We start from the raw sequence: 23,972 nt of genomic DNA on the forward strand, positions 1-23,972 counted from the left end.
TTCAGTAATTTTGTATTAATTTCAAACGTTAACAAATAATAAAAACAAGTTTAAAAGTAATCTTATGAAAGAACTAAGTGTTTTCTTGTAAAAATAAGCTTAAAATATCACGTATTAAAATTACAAATAAATTTAAACAACTCGTCCCAGCACGCTAAGATGAAAGGAATGAGTATATCAAGTAATCAGGATATATAGTGTGACTCAGGCCACGATGTAATCGTCATAGATAAACCCTTTGAGCAGGTTGTTCGTGTCGCAGACAATATAACCAAAGAAAATCATAGCACTGAAACGGGGAGAAACATCTACAAGAGAGGACAACAAGCCTACAGACAAAACTTGCAAATATTCATACATAAACTCGTGCTACAGCCGACAATAACCATGGCATATTCCCCAAACACACACACACACACAAATATAGTGATGCTTTATTGGGTGATGATTTTCATAGAGACGAATGCATTATTAATAGATTTTAGGAAAACTATCCATGGGAATAAATTGTTATAATTTGTACCATAAGATCTCAGCCGTTAGACTATTGAAGTTACGGGCGTTGGCCTGTTTTCAAACCCAACTACATATACTTACATGATATTTATTTATTGCTTTGAAGCACTCGAGCATTTATTCTACCCCATACCATAACATTAGACGCACGTACCCAGCAGACGATGGGAAAAAACATAATATTCACGGGAAATCTAGAAAACTTCACGATATGTATCTGGCAAGAGTCCATACTTGCTGCGTTTAAAGACTAGCAATGATAAATTCGTCATATTCTTATTTTAAGATGGGATCTTCGAAGGTTGCTAATGTTTTTTAAACATCAATACCACCATAACCAAACCATTTAACCAGGACAGTTGCTCGTGTATTGCATAAAATCCTCCACAAACACTAAAACAAGGCAAAGGCATGTCTAATAACTCTCTTTTTTACGCGTAATAAATCTCAAGTTCACAAACCATTCTGGAGAGAGATTCTGTCCTCTGGTTTTATTTAAACATAAAAAAAGACAAGACTACAAAATGAATATCTAAAGCTACTACTACATTCACGATTCATCCAGCATCAACCTAACACTGATAAACTTAAAATCACAGGAGAAAAAAAAAAACAGTGGCAGAATCAAAGCAATATCTAAACAAACAACAATACCAGAATCTTACTTACTGAGACCTTAACAAAGGTTAAGGCTGTTGTGGCGACGACACAGTCTTGGCCTTCTTCTTCTTTTCCGAAATGGCCTTGGCAAATGCCTCCACAATCCGCTGTTGCGATTCTAGAATCATCTCAGTGCGCTTCATCTCCATCTCCATCCGCATGGTCTCAATCTCCCTCGCCATCTCCATCTTCATCTGTTCCGTTCTCACAAACCCATCTCCCAAAACCTTAATCGCAGCCACTAACTCCCCCACCGGGTCCCTCTCCCTCTTATTCCCGAGATTAGGGTTAGGGTTTTGATTCAAATTGGGGCTGAATTTCTGATTCCCAAACACCTTGGAGCCAGATCCAGGCTGCACCGTACCCAACCCAGTAGGAATTCGAATCCTAAACCCACCAGCACCGGAACCGGCACCAGAACCCGGAAAGCCATTCCTATACATCTTGTTCAAGCTCCTGATGTGGCCGTTGTGGTTGATCTCCTGGTACAGATCTTGATCATCGTCATCATCCTCGTTATCGTTATCACTATTATCGGAAACGTTTTCGGGTTTAACAGGGGAGGGACCTTTCTCCATGGAGTCCATGAGCTTGAAGTGGACCCAGGAGGAGTTGAATCGCGAAACGGGGAGGGAGCGAGAGCGTTGGATCTCGGTGCGGTAGCGCTTGCGGAGCTTCTCCATTTTGTGGCGGCACTGGATGGGGGTTTTGGGAGGGGAGGCGTTGGGGCAGCGGCTTGCGATGGCGTCGGCGACCTCTTGCCAGTGGGTGGCCTTGAGGTTGCCGCGGCCGAGGGAGTACCACTTGTCGCGGTAGGCGTCGATGAGGGCGAGGGTTTCATCGGGGGACCAGCAGGGAGGAGGGAGGCGGCGGGAGGAGGGTGGAGCGGGGATGGGGACGAGGGCGAGGGGGACGGCAGTGGGGGGATCGGGAGGAGGGGGAGAGGAGGCCATGGGAGAGAGGCTTGAGGGAAAGTGGGTAACATAGTGGCTAGGACCAGGGAGGGAGGGAGGGCACCACCGATTTGCTGGGGGAAAGGGCTAACGTGCGCCACGTTCACAGCACGCACCCACTCCTGACCTGGACGCTGCTCATTGGCTCATGTGGGCTTAAGTCACTCACACCACACCCACACATTACATACCTCCTTTTCATCTTTCATTCATTCAATCAAAAATATAAATCAATTTAATATTTTATATTTGGCTAAGTTGAAGGATACTTATTTATCTTAAAAATTAAAATTAAGGACTATTTTACATAGGTAAAATTAAGGATACTTTTTTATTTGTTCTTTAAACTTAACAATTTGCTATCTACTTAGTCCCTCAAAACACCTTTAAATTTTTAATTAAGTGTTACACTTCATATAAATTATTAGCACTAATAATAAATGACATTTGTTTATAGTGATAATAATTATTAATAATGATAAAAATAAAATGAAAAATAATTGTCATAATATGGAAATCATAAATTTTATATTTTATATTTAAAATCAATATTAATTTATTTACTATATTTTATTAAGTTAAAATTCTAGCAATAATATTATAAATAAGAATCATATTAAAAATGTGTATTATATATATATATATATATATATATATATATATATTAACAAACAATTTATTTTTAAAATTCATTATATTTATTTAATTAAGGAAAAAATTAAAAAGGAAAAAGAGATACAAAATGAATTATTTTGTTCTACCAAAGTGTAAGACGAAATTATATATTTTCATTTTTCAACATTTTATTCTCTTTTATTTTATTTTGTATGTCCAAACACGACTAATATAATGGATAACTATATTGTATACTCAATTTTGTAAATCATGTGTGTATGTATATAATGTGTGTGTATATATATTATACTCCAACAAGACAAACAACAACTATCTTTTTGTTGAAAATATAATGGGTAAATTATATTTTGTGTTTAATTTTGTAGGTGTTTATTTTTACCTTATAATGGGGTCATATCCTCTAATATTCAATTGTTGAACAACGATGTGAAAATTATAAAAGGATAGAATATCTAGTTTGGAACTTTATAGAATTTTGTTGGTGATGTCCTAGATTTAACATTTATTATTGTGATATAATATAATTTAAATAACAGAATTGCAAAAATAATGAAAGTGGAAGAATATGATAATGTCTATGTTTATGATTTCATACATCACTAGACTTAATTAAAAATATAAGAGTTTTCAGGGACTAAAATAACAGTATTGTTAAGTTCATGGACCAAAATATTAATAAGTGATTAAGTTATGGTACCAAAATGATAATAACTTATTAAGTTTTGAAACCAAATACAAAGTCATGTTTGAGTTAACAAAAAAAATTAATGGTAGAATTAATTTGTCACACTTTTTATAAATTCAAAATTATTTTTTTTATTTAAAAATCCAATTATAGTGCTTAACAAATAAAATGACATGAATAGAAATTTATCTTACAAAATATATATGTAATATTATTAGGCTTCTCTAACGCTAGTTTCGTGGTGAGTTCCTTAACGTGAAGAAACAAGTTCTTAAAAAATTGTGCACTAGAGACAATCTACATGGAAGGAACCATTCCTTCAAAATAAAATGTGCTCCTTATATAAGAAACGAATGTTTAACATTAAAAAATTATTATCCAACATCAACCACCTTCAATTCATCCATATACAAAAAAAAGGAAAAAATAACTGCAAAAACAAGAGAAATGAACACAATCAATTTGGAATCATAACGACAAAGAAATTTCACAAAAAAAATGTATAGATTCAATATAACTGCGAAATTTGAGTTAATTTGATAATCAATTTTTGCTATGAATGATTAAAATTTCTTCACTTTACTGTTGTTTTCAATGAAATAGTGAAGAAATTAATATTTTCATAGTTTTTTATTGGTAGAATTCAAAAGAAGAAGATTTCAAGTGTTTTAAAGGAAAATTGATGTAAAAACTAGAAAAAAAACATTGAAAAAAAGTTGGGAGAAGTAGACAGCTCGCTTATCACGCAATGCAGACTTAGCGCGCACCTGCACTTAGCGGACAACCTCAGGCTTAGTGCGAAGAAAGCCCAGAATGAAGCCAAATCGTGTTAAGCGCGAGATCAACGTGAAAAATAAGTTACCTGGAGCCTATATAAGGAGGATGAAGCATAAGGGAAAGACACGCCGAGTCTCAGAGCTCTCTATTGAAGATATCCAAAGCCTGAGTCTATTCCTTAGGGGAAACCCTCATTCTTTAGCCATTCCTCTCTTTCTTGCTTTTAGTTATCCAACCCCTTCTTCCATTCGCATTAACTCCTGAAGTGTAAAGTCTCTCATGACTATAAGAGGTTAAACTTCGTCTATTGGGAGTCTAGCAACCAATGTCTTTTTAATGTAATTGTTTTCATTATCTATTAATGTAATTTCAATTTCTATTGTCTCTTTTATGCTCTTCATATTTATATTTATTGTGTAGTCTAGGCATCCATGCATTAGTTTTTAGAGGTTATAAATTGGTAAATGGTAATTTCTAAAGAATTGAAAAATAGCATCTAAACAAACAAATCATTGTCAGGGATAGAGTGATTTTGTTTTGACTCTAGATATATCTTCGTGCTTAATGTGACTGTAGTGGCACAAAAATATTGAGAGAGTTGAAATGATAAATCCTGAGTCGGAGATGGAACCACTCAAACTCTACTTCATTCATTACCCAACAGCAGGTCACATGATCCCTCTCTGCGACATAGTCACGCTCTTCGCCTCTCGCGGCCACCACGTCACTATCATCACCACCCCCGTCCATCCCCTCCCTCCGCCTCCACACCGTTCCCTTCCCCTCCCAAGAACTGGGCCTCCCCGACGGCATCGAAAGCATGGGATATAATAATGCAAGAATCATGCATATTGTTGGTTTTGAGGAGGAAATTATAAAAAACAGAGGAGAGAAGAGAGACAATACGTATGTGGAGGAAATATAATTATTTTATTCTAATTCAAATTGTTCTCAGCAGCAATACAATAAATAGCAAAAGATAAACTAATTAGATAACAAGATATTAGCAAAACAGAATATTAAAACTAACTTGTTCCTTAAAGATAGGAACCACTTATTGACAAGGCTAATCCATTAAAACTGCCTTACTCCTAAAATATAGGAAATCAACTTATTTACTAAATCCTATCTTAAAAACTGAAAAATAAAATATTATGCAGTTACAAAAGTATATCTTCAACACTCCTCTTTGCTTTTGGAACTGCAAACTCCAATTCTTTGAGTTCAAGTTTGTTGATAGGTAGTGACTTTGTAAACATGTCAGCCAATTGATCTTTAGACTTGCAGTAAATTAAGTTCACTTCTCCACTTTGTTGCATCTTTATCAAATAATAAACCTGGATGTTGAAATGTTTAATCTTCCCATGACACACGGGATTGTTTGCAATAGCAATGACTACTTGATTGTCAACAAAAATTCCAATTTTGTTCTTTTTAGAAAATAGAATGTTTGACCTTGTTGAAGTGAGATACATTAGACATCCAATCAAGCTCACACAATATCCTTCATCAATGTTATCAACACCTTCTTCCTTGCTAAACTTCTTCTTTTGATTCATTGGTGTGCTAACAGACTTGCATTCTTCCATTTGAAACTTTTTCAAATTTTCTTTTTCATATTTCCTTTTGTTCATGTTTAGCATTCTTTCAAGATGGCAATGATCAAGTCTCTTGTGCCAGAGTTTCGTGGGTGTGACTTGAGTGAAATAGGCTGTATGCTTATCCTCTGCTGGATCAAATGAAAAGCTTTTACCTTTCATTTTAACCCTTAGAACTTCCCGGCCAAAATTGTCATAGATAAAGCAATGTTGATGTTTAAAGGACACTTTAAATCCCTTTTTAATCAACTGACCTACACTTAGCAAGTTTTGGTCAATGTTAGGTACATAAAGAACATCTGATATTAATTTGGTACCTGAACACGTTGAAATTGTAACAGTTCCTTTTCCTTTTACTGAAATATAGCCACCATTCCCAATTCTGACCTTTGAGACATTAGTTGGCTTCAAATCCTTGAATAGAGTCTTATCATTTGTCATGTGGTTCGTACAACCACTATCAATCAACCAACTTTCACTTGATTCACTACTCAAGAAGCATGTGGCCACAAACAGTTGGTCCTCTTCTTATTGATTAGCAATCTGAGCTCCCTTATCATGGTGATTTTTGTTGGCGCAGATCACCGCTTCATGCCCTATCTGGTTGCACTTGTTACATTTTGCATCTGGTCTCCTCCAACATTTGAAAGGTGCATGACCTTTTTTGCCACAATGCTGACAAGGTGGATAATTTTTCTTTTTATCCTTACCTTGGTTGTTTGCACTGTTTTCACTGCTTGCTGGTTGATTCTTCTTGAAAAAATCCTTTTTGCTTTCATCAACTTCATGATGTTTGGCAGGCAAAGCACCTTCGACAACACGATCTTGCCTCATCAACCTTCGCTGCTCTTGAGCTTGCAGGGCATGTAGCACTTCTGCCAATGTGATTTTCGACAGATCCTTTGTGTTCTCCAATGAAGCTATAGATGCTTCATACCTCTCCGGCACCGTTACCAAAATTTTCTCTACAATTCTCGAATCGGCAAAATCACTTCCCAACAACTTTATCTGGTTGGCAATACCCAACAATTTGTTTGAGTATTCTTTGATTGTCTCTGACTCTTTCATCCTTTGAAGCTCAAATTTCCTCCTTAAATTTAGCACTTGCATGCTTCGTATTCTATCATCCCCAGCGTATTCCTCTTTCAGATAATCCCAAATTGCTTTGGGTGATTTAAGAGTCATGATTCTGATGAATATCATTTGTGAAACACCAGTGAACAAACATGACCTCGCCTTTGCCTTCTTCATCTTTCTTTCCTTGTGATTTTTAATTTGGACCATGGTGGGATTTTCAGGCAGCGGATATATTTCATAATCCTCTTCCACAGCATCCCACAAATCCAAAGACTCCATGTAGGATTGCATTTTCACTTCACAAAGATCATAATTCTCTCCATCAAAGATTGGAAGAGTTATGTGGGAAAAACTTGCTTCACCTTCCATGGTAGAGGTCCCGTAAGAATAAGGCTCTCGATACCAATGGTTGGTTTTGAGGAGGAAATTATAAAAAACAGAGGAGAGAAAAGAGACAATACGTATGTGAAGGAAATAGAATTATTTTATTCTAATTCAAATTATTCTCAGCAGCGATACAATAAATAGCAAAAGATACACTAATTAGATAACAAGATATTAACAAAACATAATATTAAAACTAACTTGCTCCTTAAAAATAGGAACCACTTAAAACTGCCTTACTCCTACAATATAGGAAATCAACTTATTTACTAAATCTTATCTTTAAAAGCTGAAAAAAAATATTATACAATTACAAAAGTATATCATAAACACATGTTAATGCGAGAATGATAAAAAGTATTTAAAAAAAACTCATATAATAAACTTGCTTTAAAAATGTCCTTAGCGTGCAGAGCATGGGATATTTGAGTAGTAGTTTTTCTTAAAGTGTGGGACATTGCATAATATATACCAGTGATCACGACTCGCGAGGTTCACGCTTTGCTCGGTACTATAAAGGAAAGCATGGGGTCTCTTGTCATCTTCATAAGAGGAAAGAGTAGAAACGTGAACCAGAACCAGAATGGATCTTCAACAACGACCACTGAAACTTCACTTTATTCCTTACCTGTCACCGGGGCATGTGATCCCTCTCTGCGGCATTGCAACACTCTTCGCCTCACGCGGGCAGCACGTGACGGTGATCACCACTCCCTACTACGCCCAAATCCTCCGCAAGTCAAGCCCCTCCCTCCAACTCCACGTCGTTGACTTTCCCGCCAAAGATGTGGGCCTTCCCGACGGCGTCGAAATCAAGTCCGCTGTCACCGACCTCGCTGACACTGCAAAGTTCTACCAAGCCGCCATGCTCCTCCGCAGACCCATCTCCCATTTCATGGACCAGCACCCACCTGATTGCATCGTCGCCGACACCATGTATTCCTGGGCGGATGACGTGGCCAACAACCTCCGCATCCCACGACTTGCCTTCAACGGATACCCCCTCTTCTCCGGCGCCGCCATGAAGTGCGTCATATCACACCCCGAACTCCATTCCGACACGGGCCCTTTCGTCATCCCCGATTTTCCTCACCGCGTCACCATGCCCTCCAGACCACCCAAGATGGCCACCGCCTTCATGGATCATCTCCTCAAAATAGAGCTCAAGAGCCACGGCCTCATCGTGAACAGCTTCGCCGAGCTGGACGGAGAAGAGTGCATCCAGCACTACGAGAAAAGCACGGGTCACAAGGCTTGGCATCTTGGGCCAGCTTGTCTGGTTGGAAAAAGGGATCAAGAGAGGGGCGAGAAGAGCGTGGTGAGCCAGAACGAGTGTCTCACTTGGCTCGACCCCAAGCCAACTAACTCGGTTGTCTACGTATCCTTCGGAAGCGTCTGTCATTTTCCAGATAAACAGCTTTACGAGATTGCATGTGCGTTGGAACAGAGTGGGAAGTCATTCATATGGATTGTTCCAGAGAAGAAAGGGAAGGAATACGAGAATGAGAGCGAGGAGGAGAAGGAAAAATGGCTTCCAAAAGGGTTTGAGGAGAGAAACAGGGAGAAGGGGATGATTGTTAAAGGGTGGGCCCCGCAGCTCCTCATCCTGGCCCACCCGGCTGTGGGTGGCTTCCTCTCGCATTGCGGCTGGAACTCCTCCTTGGAGGCCGTCACCGCCGGGGTTCCCATGATCACGTGGCCGGTCATGGCGGATCAGTTTTACAACGAGAAACTCATAACTGAGGTGCGGGGGATTGGGGTGGAGGTGGGTGCCACCGAGTGGAGACTCGTTGGTTATGGGGAGAGGGAGAAGCTGGTCACCAGAGATACCATTGAGACTGCCATCAAAAGGTTGATGGGCGGTGGCGATGAAGCTCAAAACATCAGACGCCGCTCGGAAGAGCTTGCGGAAAAGGCTAAACAATCCCTTCAGGAAGGAGGTTCATCCCACAACAGGTTAACGACCCTCATTGCTGATCTCATGCGCTTGAGGGACTCTAAGTCGGCCACCTGATTTCTTGCGCCATGCCCCTACAATTATAACTCTTCCCTAGTTATAAGAATATCTATTATGAATTAGTAAATAAACAGATTTACTTACTAACTTAGTAAGTTCATTTTAGTGCGTTAAGTTGTTGTAAACTTTTTGTTGAGTTGAGAATAAAGGTGAGTGAATTTGATTTGTTCCTATGAACCTTTGAAACATGTCCCTTATTTTATCTATTTATTTTCTGTAGTTCCCCAAAATCGACTTTTGCTAATAATACACTCTCATCACATGTTTTGAGAGGCTACATTCAAATAAGCCAAACCCAGTGGCAGTTCAATGTTATATTTTCTCAGTACACTACGCCTTCTTTTGTTCTCTAAAAGTTAGGCAATCACACGTCTTATTAATGAAAGACCCTAACATGCATATGTGAGTGTCAAACCTGAGAGTTACCATTATAGGATACTGGGTTCCTGCATAATACAGAAGTAGCAGAAATGAAGGATCACACAAATCAGAGCCTATGCTCAAGATTCTCTACCCAGACTACGTAAAAAACTCCTCATAATTTATCTCTACATCCACTCCTTTATTCTATCATTTCCTTTAACTAACTTACTGCTAGCTTACCCTTCACTCACCCCTAATCTCATTGCCTACTTTCTTTTTGCCTAGTGTAGACTCTCCTCTCCATATTTTGGGCCTTTCATACCTTGGCCCATCAGTAGGCTCATCCTCATGGTCTCTTTAACATATTTCTTGTTAACGGATATATATTTGTTTTGTAGACACGCGTTTCATACCAAATATGGAGCCTTTGAAAGTTCGGAAGGTCTTGGATATGAAAAGGCAGTTTCTTACAAATTGTAAACCATTAGATATTTCTTGCTCTTGTTATGTAGCCTCTCATTTTTTATTTGTGATTCTCCTCTAATGTAAAACCAAGGATCCAAAATCATGCAAAATTTTGAAACTTTTATATTTATTAATAATTAATAGTTCGGGTTTTGGGTGGATGGAGTAGCTGTTAGCAGTAAGTCAGTGGAGGCATATTACAAGGAGGTATTCTAGGCTTAGTAAATCAGCTTTGTTTTGGCTTTCTTGGCATGAAGCTCAATTTATACTTCGGCCACAAATTGTCCAACATTGATGATCTTCTCTGCGTTTTTTATCACATCATATTGTTATCAACATTTTATGCGGTTCATTTGGTTAGTAATATTCCCTTGTGTATGATCAGAACCATATTCATTACTCTTCAAATGTATGCACACAGTAACCGATTCCATTTTCCCAACTTTTATTCAACCTACGATCTTTCTCTCTTCATATTTTAACTTTTCACTTGTAGCATAATCCCCTTTCCTTAACTCCTTCCCGTATATAACACCAAATTGATACTTCAACATTTTAGCCTTCCAATATAAACTAATTTTGCTATTTCATAAAACTTCATAGTTGAAAGTAACTTATAAGCTGAATATAAAATTGTAATTTTCCTACAATAGGCCATGGATTAATTACAAAATTAAGAGTAGCAATATTGAGGGCGCTTTCCCATCTAATACATATATATGATGTGTCCGATATGGAAAACCTTCAATTCATCTGTATGAATTAAGGCACTTTCCCTTGTTTGAACAACAACTTCAATTCATTGCTCTTTTCAGTTATACCAGAGGCACAGACGTTAAAGCATGCATTAAGGGAGAGAGATGCAAGTTTGGTGTTGTGCTCTACATTGAACACAACATTGTCCCAAATGAACTACAATAATTATTCACATTAAACGGAAAATGCCAGCTGCCTGTAACATTCGCAAGAATGTTTCCTCAACAATGCAGGTCAATACAGCCGCAGTTATTATATCAGAAACTACCAAGATGTTAATTTACATTCCTATAACCACCAAGGTCGTTTTCTCTTTTGTCACTATCATGGTCTGTGGCAAGACGACATGATGAGCTGTAGATGACTTCCTATGTCTAAACAGTTCCTTCGTAAACATCTTTTTGCTGTCCACTTTGACCTACACAAACCAAATTAAAACATCAATATAAAAAAAAAAAGTATATGCTTACCAATATTACTCTAAATTATAAGTTAATTGTAGAAACCGTCTCCATTGATTTCAAAAACAAAGATTACATGGCCAACTTACATGTTTTGTCTTGTCCTCCTGTTTTCAAACCTTTTGCTCATTCAAGTTTTGACTAGAACACAAAACAGTCCTACTGCTTTCAGTTTTGAATTCCTATCAAGCAGTTTCTTGAGGAATGCTGGTTTACTTTGCTTTACTGTTTTTCACCTAATTACATAATGGAAGAAGCTGTTCTTATTTCTTGCTCTCTCTCTCTTGCTCCTTTTCTGTAAGACTGTAACATCAATAAATGTCTTTTTAATTTAACAAAATAACTTCAGTGTTTATATATTTCTAGAAACACTTCAAGAATAATTTAATTTTACTATATAAACAAAGTTAATTGCCTGAAAAAATGGTAAAAAACAACTTTATTCAAATCTACAACAAATGAACCTGCAAAAATAAAAATATGGCTAACTAATTACTGATTCCTAGTAATTAAAGTTTATCATCCATAAGGGAGGATTCTTTCTTGGCAGTTTAGTTCAATACAACAGCCGCAGATAAATATCAGAAATTACTAAGATGATATTAATTCACATTCCTTTGCCCACATAAGTCGCTTTCCATTAGTTACTATCATGGTCTGCGCGCCAAGACAACAAATGAGTTGTACAAGACTTCCTATGTGTACAGGGCTCCTTCGTAAACATCTTTCTATTGGCCACTTTGACGTAGTCAAACCATTTTTGTGTGTAAAACAAGTATAGGATAAATAACCAAATTATCTGTGGAAAGTGTTAAGTGATAAATTGGTCTTTAAAAAAATTTAAAAATATAAATTTATTTCTTGAATTTATAAAAAGTTTGATAAATTAATGTTGTGATTAATTTTTACAAATTCACAAAATTTGAAAATTTTCATCAATTTGTGGGCATCACATCTTGAAGGGGTTGGGTATTCGGCCAGAAGTATATGCTTAGCAATATTACTCTAAAATTATGAGTCAATTGTAGAAGCCGTCTCCATTGATTCCAAAACAAAGACAACATTGGCCGACTTTCATGTTTTGTCTTGTCCTCTTGTTTTCAAAGCAAATGGAGCGAAGGTTGATCAACGACAAGAAACATTGGGTTATTCAAACTTGTTTACAAAGTTTCAACCATAAAGCAGAAAGATTAAAGGCAAAAGAGTGTTCTGTTCTGTTTCATCAGAATTCAGAATGGACGTGAAAGAACGACCACTGAAACTTTACTTCATTCCATACCTTGCCGCGGGTCACATGATCCCTCTATGCGACATAGCCCAGTTCTTCGCCTCACGTGGCCACCATGTGACCATCATCACCACCCCTTCCAACGCCGAAATCCTTCACCAGTCCAAAAACTTCCGCGTCCACACCTTCGACTTCCCTTCCGAAGAAGTAGGCCTCCCTGACGGCGTCGAAAACTTATCCGCCGTCACCGACCTCGAAAAATCCTACAGAATCTACATCGCCGCCACCACACTGCTCCGCGAACCCATCGAGAGTTTCGTGGAGCGGGACCCACCGGACTGCATAGTTGCCGATTTCCTATACTGCTGGGTGGAAGACTTGGCAAAAAAGCTCCGCATACCGTGGCTTGTTTTCAACGGATTCTCCCTCTTCTCCATTTGCGCCATGGAGTCCGTCAAAAAGCACCGCATCGGCGATGGTCCCTTCGTCATTCCAGATTTCCCCGACCACGTCACCATCAAATCAACCCCACCCAAGGACATGCGAGAATTCTTGGAACCCCTTCTCACGGCAGCGCTCAAGAGCAACGGCTTCATCATCAACAACTTCGCCGAGCTAGACGGTGAGGAGTACCTCCGCCACTACGAGAAAACCACGGGCCACAAGGCCTGGCACCTTGGCCCAGCGTCCCTCGTTCGGAGAACCGAGATGGAGAAAGCAGAGAGGGGGCAAAAGAGCGTGGTGAGTACGCACGAGTGCCTGAGTTGGCTCGACTCGAAGCGAGTCAACTCGGTGGTGTACGTAAGTTTTGGGAGCCTCTGCTATTTCCCGGATAAGCAGCTTTACGAGATAGCATGCGGGATGGAAGCGTCGGGTTATGAATTCATATGGGTGGTTCCGGAGAAGAAAGGGAAGGAAGAAGAGAGCGAGGAAGAGAAGGAGAAGTGGCTGCCAAAGGGGTTTGAAGAGAGGAAGAAGGGGATGATTATCAAGGGGTGGGCCCCACAGGTGGTGATTCTGGAGCACCCTGCGGTTGGTGCGTTTTTGACGCATTGTGGGTGGAACTCCACGGTGGAGGCGGTGAGTGCTGGGGTTCCCATGATTACGTGGCCGGTGCACAGCGATCAGTTCTACAACGAAAAGTTAATAACTCAGGTGCGGGGTATTGGGGTGGAGGTGGGTGCAGAGGAGTGGAACCTCAGTGCTTACTTCCAGACCCAGAAGCTGCTGCCCAGAGATCGCATAGAGATGGCTGTGAGGACCCTCATGGACGTTTCTGATCAAGCCCTGCAAATCAGACGCCAAGCGCAAAACTTTAGCAGAATCGCAAGACAAGCTGTTCAAGTGGCAGGCTCATCATACAATAATTTAACAGCCTTGATTCATTATGTAAAACGATTCAGAGACTCTGCTGAGGGATAAAAAATATCAATTTTAATGAAATAAAAATCATATAATTCAACCATGGTTTGATTTTGATTATTATTATAAGAAAATATGAGAATAGGCAAGGCTAATAAATGATGGGGTCTATAAATGGCCTATGCTTGATCGAGTTGAAATGATAAATACTGAGATGGAGCCACTCAAACTCTACTTCATTCATTACCCAACAGCAGGTCACATGATCCCTCTCTGCGACATAGCCACGCTCTTCGCCTCTCGCGGCCACCACGCCACTATCATCACCACCCCCGTCAACGCCCAAATCATTCGCAAATCCATCCCCTCCCTCCGCCTCCACACCGTTCCCTTCCCCTCCCAAGAACTGGGCCTCCCCGACGGCATCGAAAGCCTCTCCTCCCTCATTGACGACATCCGCCACTTCCCCAAGGTCTACCATGCCATCTCCATGCTCCAACCCCCCATCGAGCAATTCGTGGAGCAGCACCCACCTGATTGCATCGTCGCCGACTTCCTCTTCCCCTGGGTCCATGACTTGGCCAACAAGCTTAACATTCCCAGCGTTGCCTTCAACGGCTTCTCCCTCTTCGCAATCTGCGCCATACGCGCCGTCAACCTTGAATCTTCCGATTCTTTTCACATTCCCAGTATCCCTCACCCCATCTCCCTCAACGCAACACCGCCCAAGGAGTTAACCCAATACCTGAAACTGATGCTGGAGTCACAGCTCAAGAGCCACGCTATCATCATCAACAACTTCGCCGAGCTTGACGGACAAGACTACATCCGCCACTACGAGAAAACCACTGGCCACAAGACTTGGCATCTTGGCCCGGCCTCTCTTATAAGCTGCAGGACCGCTCAAGAGAAAGCAGAGAGGGGCATGAAGAGCGCGGTGAGTATGCAGGACTGTGTGAGTTGGCTTGACTCGAAGCGAGTCAACTCGGTGGTGTACGTAAGTTTTGGGAGCCTCTGCTATTTCCCGGATAAGCAGCTTTACGAGATAGCATGCGGGATGGAAGCGTCGGGTTATGAATTCATATGGGTGGTTCCGGAGAAGAAAGGGAAGGAAGAAGAGAGCGAGGAAGAGAAGGAGAAGTGGCTGCCAAAGGGGTTTGAAGAGAGGAAGAAGGGGATGATTATCAAGGGGTGGGCCCCACAGGTGGTGATTCTGGAGCACCCTGCGGTTGGTGCGTTTTTGACGCATTGTGGGTGGAACTCCACGGTGGAGGCGGTGAGTGCTGGGGTTCCCATGATTACGTGGCCGGTGCACAGCGATCAGTTCTACAACGAAAAGTTAATAACTCAGGTGCGGGGTATTGGGGTGGAGGTGGGTGCAGAGGAGTGGAACCTCAGTGCTTACTTCCAGACCCAGAAGCTGCTGCCCAGAGATCGCATAGAGATGGCTGTGAGGACCCTCATGGACGTTTCTGATCAAGCCCTGCAAATCAGACGCCAAGCGCAAAACTTTAGCAGAATCGCAAGACAAGCTGTTCAAGTGGCAGGCTCATCATACAATAATTTAACAGCCTTGATTCATTATGTAAAACGATTCAGAGACTCTGCTGAGGGATAAAAAATATCAATTTTAATGAAATAAAAATCATATAATTCAACCATGGTTTGATTTTGATTATTATTATAAGAAAATATGAGAATAGGCAAGGCTAATAAATGATGGGGTCTATAAATGGCCTATGCTTGATCGAGTTGAAATGATAAATACTGAGATGGAGCCACTCAAACTCTACTTCATTCATTACCCAACAGCAGGTCACATGATCCCTCTCTGCGACATAGCCACGCTCTTCGCCTCTCGCGGCCACCACGCCACTATCATCACCACCCCCGTCAACGCCCAAATCATTCGCAAATCCATCCCCTCCCTCCGCCTCCACACCGTTCCCTTCCCCTCCCAAGAACTGGGCCTCCCCGACGGCATCGAAAGCCTCTCCTCCCTCATTGACGACATCCGCCACTTCCCCAAGGTCTACCATGCCATCTCCATGCTCCAACCCCCCATCGAGCAATTCGTGGAGCAGCACCCACCTGATTGCATCGTCGCCGACTTCCTCTTCCCCTGGGTCCATGACTTGGCCAACAAGCTTAACATTCCCAGCGTTGCCTTCAACGGCTTCTCCCTCTTCGCAATCTGCGCCATACGCGCCGTCAACCTTGAATCTTCCGATTCTTTTCACATTCCCAGTATCCCTCACCCCATCTCCCTCAACGCAACACCGCCCAAGGAGTTAACCCAATACCTGAAACTGATGCTGGAGTCACAGCTCAAGAGCCACGCTATCATCATCAACAACTTCGCCGAGCTTGACGGACAAGACTACATCCGCCACTACGAGAAAACCACTGGCCACAAGACTTGGCATCTTGGCCCGGCCTCTCTTATAAGCTGCAGGACCGCTCAAGAGAAAGCAGAGAGGGGCATGAAGAGCGCGGTGAGTATGCAGGACTGTGTGAGTTGGCTTGACTCGAAGCGAGTCAACTCGGTGCTGTACATATGCTTTGGAAGCCTTTGCCATTTCCCGGACGAACAGCTATACGAGATAGCATGCGGGATGGAAGCATCGGGTCATGAATTCATATGGGTGGTTCCGGAGAAGAAAGGGAAGGAGCACGAGAGCGAGGAAGAGAAGGAGAAGTGGCTTCCAAGGGGGTTTGAAGAGAGGAACGCAGAGAAGGGGATGATTATCAGGGGGTGGGCCCCGCAGGTGATTATTCTTGGCCACCCCGCGGTGGGCGCGTTCATCACGCACTGCGGGTGGAACTCCACGGTGGAGGCGGTGAGCGAGGGGGTTCCGATGCTGACGTGGCCGGTGCATGGAGAACAGTTCTACAATGAGAAGCTGATAACTGAGGTAAGGGGGATCGGGGTGGAGGTTGGCGCAGCGGAGTGGACCACCACTGGCTTCGGAGAGAGATACCAGATGCTGACCAGAGATAGCATCCAGAAGGCTGTGAGGCGCTTGATGGACGGTGCTGATCAAGCTCTAGAAATCAGACGCCGTGCAAAACACTTTCAGGAAAAGGCCAAACAAGCTGTTCGAGTAGGAGGTTCATCTCACAATAATTTAACGGCCCTGATTCATGATCTTATCCGACTAAGGGATGCCAAGCTTCCATCTCCAGATACCCCAAAAGGCTAAACAATTTATTTTTATTAGATATTAATTAATATTACTATGTATTTTAAACTCACTAAACTTCATGTTGACGCCTGGATGGTTTAGAGGCTCTTTTCGTTTTTTTGATGGTTGGATACTTTTAAGATTGTGTAGCAATTCCTAAAATGTGTTTGCTTTAGAACATAAAAATAGAAATTATTATTATTTTTCTCTACTATATTAAACATCCCATTAATTTTGTTAATGACAGACAATTTTGTCTCTTCATCTATATTCATCGATGGAGATAAGGAAAAAAAAAAAAAGTTGAAACTACCCATGGTTTCTTCCTATTTTTATCAAGTTGTCATCAGTGTCGTTTTGGCTTATCTTCTTTGCTATGACACTAGCTGATGTTGCTATATATAGCATAAATTAGCATATCACAAGTAGATTAGACATCCTAGTGAAATTTGTAGTATGTAAGAGAAATATAGCATATGCTTTATAATAGTAGTACTCCAAATTAAATGAGCATATATATATTAATTTAATTAAGAGCGTGAGCACAAGGCTGAGCAATAATAACTGGTTATCAAGTTCAAGTAAACTTCCCATTCATATATAATAATAAATTATTACTGGCAATACATATAAGATTAAATAATTATTCTTGCACATGCAATAAGCAGATCACATTTCACATTATCCAAGGAAGACATGTAGTTGTCGCAGTAGTCGTAGCACGCTAATGCAAATGGCATGGTTGGCTGGCTAGTTTCACTTGGGGCAACCGGGCCATTGCACATCCTTGGGAGAAAGGGTTTTAAGAACCGGATTCCTCTCGAAGAAATTGGTTGGCCTGAGCTCGAATGCAGTGCTCAATAATGGCATTATGGGGAAGTTTTCTTGTGCTGGAACATGATGAATTCCCACAACGTGCCACAGCACAATGTCCTTGTTGTTAATGTCTCTATTCCTGCAACCATTTTCAATCAAAAATAGATAAAATAGTGTGTAAGTTGTTGAGTTCAATGATATATACTATATCTGATCAATTAAGAGCCTAAAAAATTACTACAAATATGACGCACACTCACAAGAATAAAAAAAAAATGATCATACGTACTTTTTGGTCCAAACGGCCAAAGTATCATCTCCATGGCTGTGATCAACCTAGAGTCCACCAGCCCACTCCTCAGTCCTATTGTATGGAGTGACCCAAACATTGAAGTTGGTAAAAGCGCCACGTATTTGTGATCCAACGGAGGTTTTCTTGTTAGGCTTCACCACTGAAAGCTCACCGGGGCTCAACCTGCAAGTATTATCTTTGCAGTTTCTACCTCAGTTGTCCAATAGCTTTTTCTCTTCGAACTTCCATCTGTCACTCTTACTGTCTTCAAACTTGTCTTCTCAAAAGAGATGGTAAATGTAGAAGTGGTCGTGGTAAACACCAATGCTGTTTGCTGACACCAAGGTTCCATGTCGATCGCTCTTGATCTCACTCTTGTGCTTAATGTCCACTCCCTTAATTTCCAATATACCCGAGAGAGCAATCTGTATTTGAATATATATGTGTTGTAGGATTACTTATTAGAGACTAATTAGACAAAGCATTTTAATTTTAATTTTTGTTCAAGCATCATGCATGCACAGTTCTAACGGCATGCGCGGCAAAGTCCCTCGGGGTTCGTAGGTCAACCACGTGGTGTACATACCTTCGGACGATCCAGAAAATAAAGAAAAAATTTCTCCTTATGCAAAGTTATATTCAATTCATTGTACAGAAATAATGGATGGACCATTTTTTAATAAAATAACATTTCCTAGAGTATAATCAAAACAGTAAATATAACATTTTTTATGTGGCTTTAAATAGAATAAATTTGTTATCTCCAAACGTGACACATATAAAAGTACTATTTAATTACAAAATTGACAATTTTACAAAAAAAAAAAAAAATCGCATATAAAACAAATTAAAGATGATGTAGCTAGTAGCAACAACTATATATACATACCGAGGGCTTGATTGAGGCACTTGTTTTAAACTCCCAATTGTCGTAGTTGCCCACAGTAACAACTGTTCTTAGCACTAAGTTCACTTCCATTCTAGTTTCGGCGAACTGTCAAAAGCCAACACGTAAAAGTTTAAAATCAAAATAATTAATAATACTACATACGTACAAAAAAAGACAAATGTGTAACTAGTAAGGATCGGATGGATCTATATATATTCTGAACGTACGTACTTACCGATTCATTGGGAATGCCTGTTTCTGTGTGACGCCACATGATGCTGCCATATTGTTCAAAGACACAGATAGCGTTCTTGAGCAGTGTGAACATATGTATCTAGTCACGGTTGGGCACCAACGAGACAGTGGAGAGACCAAACCCAAACTCTCCAGAATCAAAGAAAGTCTTGTAGTAAAAATCATCTGTTGGGTCTTGGTATGGTACGAACAGCTTAGAAATGTAACCTTTGTATAACACTCTACGAGACTTGTGCTTCTCCAAATCATAAATGGATGCCAGTGATATTACAATTCCGGCACGTGGATCGAATCCAAATCATAAATGTTAACGAAGCTATTGTAGCAGACCGTTCACTGCTTGAGTGCTTCTTAATTATTCAATATTAATTTATGTCATCCTTTCTTTTTTTTACTGAGATATTCATGTCATCCTGTTATATTGACAGATGTTGATTTTATTGGAATAGGATATATATAGATATTGCACGAAGAATTTTAAGTAAACAAATAAACGGTGTTATGGGCATTTGTTCTAGTGATATGATTCTCAGTTTGGGTGCGAGAGGTCCCGAGTTCGATTTTCGGAATGCTCCTTTTCTTTAAAAAAAAAAACGTATTTATAAGTTTCCTCAAATGAAACTAAAGATATAGTTACAAAATAATTATTTTCCCTCGTACATGAAAGAACGAAACAACTTTGTGAAAAGAAAAAAAGAGTTACAATTAATTCTGAAACTGAAATCAATGAAGACATAGCTGCTGAAAAAGAGTTACTTTGTGAAATCAATTATTTCTGAAAGAGAGTATTCGTATATGCCGCAGCTGAAACTGAAACTCATACTCTTCCTCCCATTCTCTGCGCAACAACTTCTGAAACTCCAACATGGATAACTCCCGTGCATAACAGTTGTGTTGCGCTTACAATTATAGTGATCGTTTCTAAGGTGCGCTGGAAAAACAGTTAATTTTTATTAGCCAATGACAATTTGTGCTTTTTGGCAGTGAATTGAAATTCTAGTATTAAGCTTACCAGGTTGGAGTCTGTCCAGCCAAGTTCAATCTCTTTGCATGCAAATCTGCAACAAAAGAAGTAGTAGCCATAAAGCATTTATTCTCTCTTGCTAGAATGGTAGAAAGCAAAATGGGGGGTAATTAAGGCTATCTAGCTCACCCCATAGCCAGTAGAGTGAGTGCCCATGTAGTCAATGAAGACATAGCTGCTGCATGTAAGTTGGGAGCATTCCACTGGAGAATGTTTTGCAATCCAGTGAGTGAGGTGGTGAATCCCACAACACCAGCAACGAGAGAGAAAATTACGAAAAAACCAGTTGTCATGTTTCCCATTGGGAAATATATTGGAAATATTCGAGCTGGAATGGACAAAACAGATGCTGCAAATGCAAATCAGCCAAGTCAATAAACCACACACACAATTCAATTAAGTTGAAACCAAGGAACACAATTTTTAATTTTTTCTATTGATAAAGCACTCTAATTAATTACCTGTTTCGCCAGACCTTTGAATCCCATGGTTCACTGCCCAAGAAGCAATAACAAGCACAATGAAGTACAACACTAGATTCAGTACCAAGAGGATAGAAGCTACTGATTTGGATCCTGAAGCCATGGCCCTTGATCTTCAATTCAAACACCAAAAAATTACTAACTTGGAACCTTAATTAACTTACTTGTCCTTGTGAGGTTGGAGTCGACATATATATAAACCAAGACATATAATTCACCCCATTATATTACCAGAATATTGTTGGGAAAGGTTGTCCAGCAATATGGTTCTTCTTTGCTCTTACCATCGAAAAGAACTTTCTTCTATGCAAAGAAATGGCTTGTATTCTTTGATCATTATTTGGTTTGTCTCGTGAAGGGGGAAAGGAATTCTTTTTCATACATTACATCCTATGAGCATATTGCAGCATAGAATTAAGGGGCAAAAGCTTTGTCTCTTTACACCATTATAATCATCAGAGATCAAACAAAAAGTTACAATAACCAATGTTCATCATAGAGTCTGAAGATTCTACATCTTATTAAGTTGAGCTTAAGCAAAAGGTCGTAAATGAAAATTTCAATGATAGCTACTTCACAAGAAAGTTACTGTCAGTTAATTTGAGAAAAAAAAAATTGGCAGGGACAGAGAATACTAGTACTAGATTGGAATTTTTTTCCTCCTCAAATAAGATGTGATTGTGACACATGTACACGCACAGAAATATAGGGATAGACGGAGAATGAGATGACAGAGAACAAATGGAGAAATGGGTAAAACCGTAACACCACGATGTCATTACGTAAATAAACAAATCTTTAAATAAAGGATAAAATAAATATATTAAGTTTAAAATATCAAATTAAGGAACCCTAATAACGATAATATTAAGAATATTAATTTAAATAAGTAAAAAGTATAATGGAAATTATGATAAAGATTAATCCGTAACATTAAGAACTAATTTGTTTAAACTTATTTGTTAAAATAAATGTTTCTTTTAATAAAATAAGTAACTTTTTTGTTTTTAGTGTGTTTATTTAAATTGTTTCTGTTTAAAAGTATAATTTTATGTTTATTTTAAGAAATAAATCAATCTTATCTGTTTATAAAAAAGTTTAAATAAAAAAAGTTTATTTAAAAAAGAAATTTAAACAAACTCATCCTATTTTCGTTTCTATCTTTCCATTTTGGTTGTCATGCCTTTGGGCCGTGTAGGTTGAGGTATATTTGTTTTCAGTTGTGGAGATCTGTTGTGTCATACTAATGGATCTGTGCTGTGGACATACCTTGTGCTATGGCCCAGCTTTCCTTTTTTTTTTATTAAATGAAATTCAATTTGCAAAAAAAAAATGTTACATATTTACAAAAATAAAAATATCTTTAACCAGAGTTATGTTTTGTTAACAAAACATCAAAATAGAAAATTCTGATTTTTTTTTTCATGGTAAGGTTAGGTATATCTCTCAATCTCTTCCTCCTCTCGCCTAATAAAAACCTAAGTCGAATGACATCTAAGGCTTAAAAACTTAAGATGTTTTATGAAGAGTGCTTTGTATACTATCCACTGTACCCACATTAAGAATAAAATTTGCTGGACTCAACACCCATCAATACTATGAGAAAGATTAAAAAAAAAGATATTTATTTTTTATTAATTTCATTTTTACATTAATATGTGTATTATTTAGTCCTTTGTAAAATTCTTATTTGCTTTACTAATGAGGTAGTATTATAAATTCTTAAATATGTTTTTTTTTTATTTTTAGTTTTTAGATTTTACTTAAATTCAATAATATAAGTGAAATTTACACAATATAATTATTTAATTTATATTAATAAACCATTACATATGCATTAAAGACTGCTTTATATTTACCAAAATAATTTTATTTTCGAAAAATAGGGCTTAGAGAAAAACAATGAATATCAAAATGAAAACATATAAATAGTTGGACTAAATGGGCAACACTTTTTTTCTTAAGGTCCACACAAACTGTGTTCTTGGATCAATACTTTAGACAGATCCTAAAGGGGCTTAGATTACAGGTTAAGACATTATAGAGTAACGTTTGCTCTAGATCATGGCTTAGCCCGAATTTCTAAATTATATATTTCATATTTATTAATATTTAAATAAGAAAAAAAAAGAAAAAAATAAAATAATTAACTTATCTCTAAATTATTTAAGAAACAAGTCTAGTTTTATAATATGAAGTAAGAGGGAAAATATTTTATCATTATTTTTAATTTAATGATCTTGACTTCTAATTGTTTGTGTTTATACATAGATATAATATACTAAAGAATATTATAAAGAGATTCTCATATAAATAATAATACTCAATAGTTGATTAGCAAAATGAAGAAGAAGAAAAAAGAAACCATGAAAAGTGAATGATTCATGTTTCATACGAGACAGTGACATGAAAAAATTCCATTCGACTCCATTTTTTGCATATTGTATATCTATTACAATTGTTTATGAAATTTCTTAGTTTCTTCATCCTTCATTTCTTATCTATACAAAATTAAAAGAATAATGAATAAAGAAATATACATATTAATTGACTCCTAAATTTCATGAAAAAATATAGAATATATAAGAGGGAATAATAATTTCAATTGTGATAATTATAAGGTTAATTCATGTTTTTAATAAAATTTAAAATGTTTTATTAAAAGATACAAAATTTACATAAACTTTATACGTTATTGATTAATTTTAAAATTGAATGAATTATTTTTTGCCTTCAAAATCAATGGAACAAATTAATTGATGAAATGAATTAATAATAATCCCAACATTTAATCAGGTGCGGATAACGAATGAATATGTCTCGGTACTTGCTCATGATAAAGAAAAAAGAAATAAATAAGGCTTTAAAAGTATATATTTATACTTTTTTACAAATATAAAAGTATAACTTTTTATTTTGAAGTTGAAAAGTATATCATAATTCCCAGCGTTATATAAACTTCGACCTTTAAAAATAACCAAATTAAATATATATTAATACAATTTATTCAAAATTTAAAACGTATGTTTACAATTATTTTTTGAGTGGACCATATGTTTATAATTATTTTTATCAAACCATTTTCTCACAT

General features: G+C 38.4%; 6 protein-coding genes and 1 pseudogene across 6 annotated transcripts; 4 read left to right on the forward strand and 3 right to left on the reverse strand.

Annotated features, from left to right (window-relative positions):
* Positions 1-1,202: 1,202 nt before the first annotated feature.
* LOC121175207 (trihelix transcription factor ASIL2) lies at positions 1,203-2,129 on the reverse strand. The gene has a single exon (XM_041017552.1). The coding sequence runs from the start codon at positions 2,127-2,129 to the stop codon at positions 1,203-1,205; it is 927 nt and encodes a 308-aa protein (XP_040873486.1).
* A 5,703-nt stretch (positions 2,130-7,832) lies between these two features.
* On the forward strand, positions 7,833-9,507 carry GT4 (glucosyltransferase). The gene has a single exon (NM_001250313.2). It carries the CDS (start codon positions 7,870-7,872, stop codon positions 9,298-9,300), a length of 1,431 nt encoding a protein of 476 aa, NP_001237242.2. The 5' UTR covers positions 7,833-7,869; the 3' UTR covers positions 9,301-9,507.
* Positions 9,508-12,582: 3,075 nt separating this feature from the next.
* Positions 12,583-14,041, forward strand: LOC100778179 (UDP-glucose flavonoid 3-O-glucosyltransferase 7). The gene has a single exon (XM_003528618.5). It carries the CDS (start codon positions 12,583-12,585, stop codon positions 13,996-13,998), a length of 1,416 nt encoding a protein of 471 aa, XP_003528666.1. The 3' UTR covers positions 13,999-14,041.
* Positions 14,042-14,119: 78 nt separating this feature from the next.
* LOC106799497 (scopoletin glucosyltransferase) lies at positions 14,120-15,599 on the forward strand. The gene has a single exon (XM_014778247.3). The coding sequence runs from the start codon at positions 14,120-14,122 to the stop codon at positions 15,554-15,556; it is 1,437 nt and encodes a 478-aa protein (XP_014633733.1). The 3' UTR covers positions 15,557-15,599.
* A 78-nt stretch (positions 15,600-15,677) lies between these two features.
* Positions 15,678-17,324, forward strand: SG-1-LIKE (putative UDP-glucosyltransferase). The gene has a single exon (XM_003529551.5). It carries the CDS (start codon positions 15,678-15,680, stop codon positions 17,139-17,141), a length of 1,464 nt encoding a protein of 487 aa, XP_003529599.2. The 3' UTR covers positions 17,142-17,324.
* A 109-nt stretch (positions 17,325-17,433) lies between these two features.
* Positions 17,434-19,673, reverse strand: LOC100778724 (primary amine oxidase-like; annotated as a pseudogene).
* On the reverse strand, positions 19,175-21,224 carry LOC100779785 (membrane protein PM19L). Its single transcript, XM_014778248.3, has 5 exons — positions 20,861-21,224; positions 20,529-20,748; positions 20,388-20,433; positions 19,356-20,306; positions 19,175-19,225 (listed from the first exon to the last, which is right to left on the reverse strand). The coding sequence occupies exons 1-4, from the start codon at positions 20,982-20,984 to the stop codon at positions 20,193-20,195; spliced, it is 504 nt and encodes a 167-aa protein (XP_014633734.1). The 5' UTR covers positions 20,985-21,224; the 3' UTR covers positions 19,175-19,225; positions 19,356-20,192.
* Between the last annotated feature and the right edge of the window lie 2,748 nt (positions 21,225-23,972).

The sequence above is a fragment of the Glycine max genome, chromosome 7 (assembly GCF_000004515.6).
Source record: "Glycine max cultivar Williams 82 chromosome 7, Glycine_max_v4.0, whole genome shotgun sequence".
NCBI classification, from domain to species: Eukaryota; Viridiplantae; Streptophyta; class Magnoliopsida; order Fabales; family Fabaceae; genus Glycine; species Glycine max.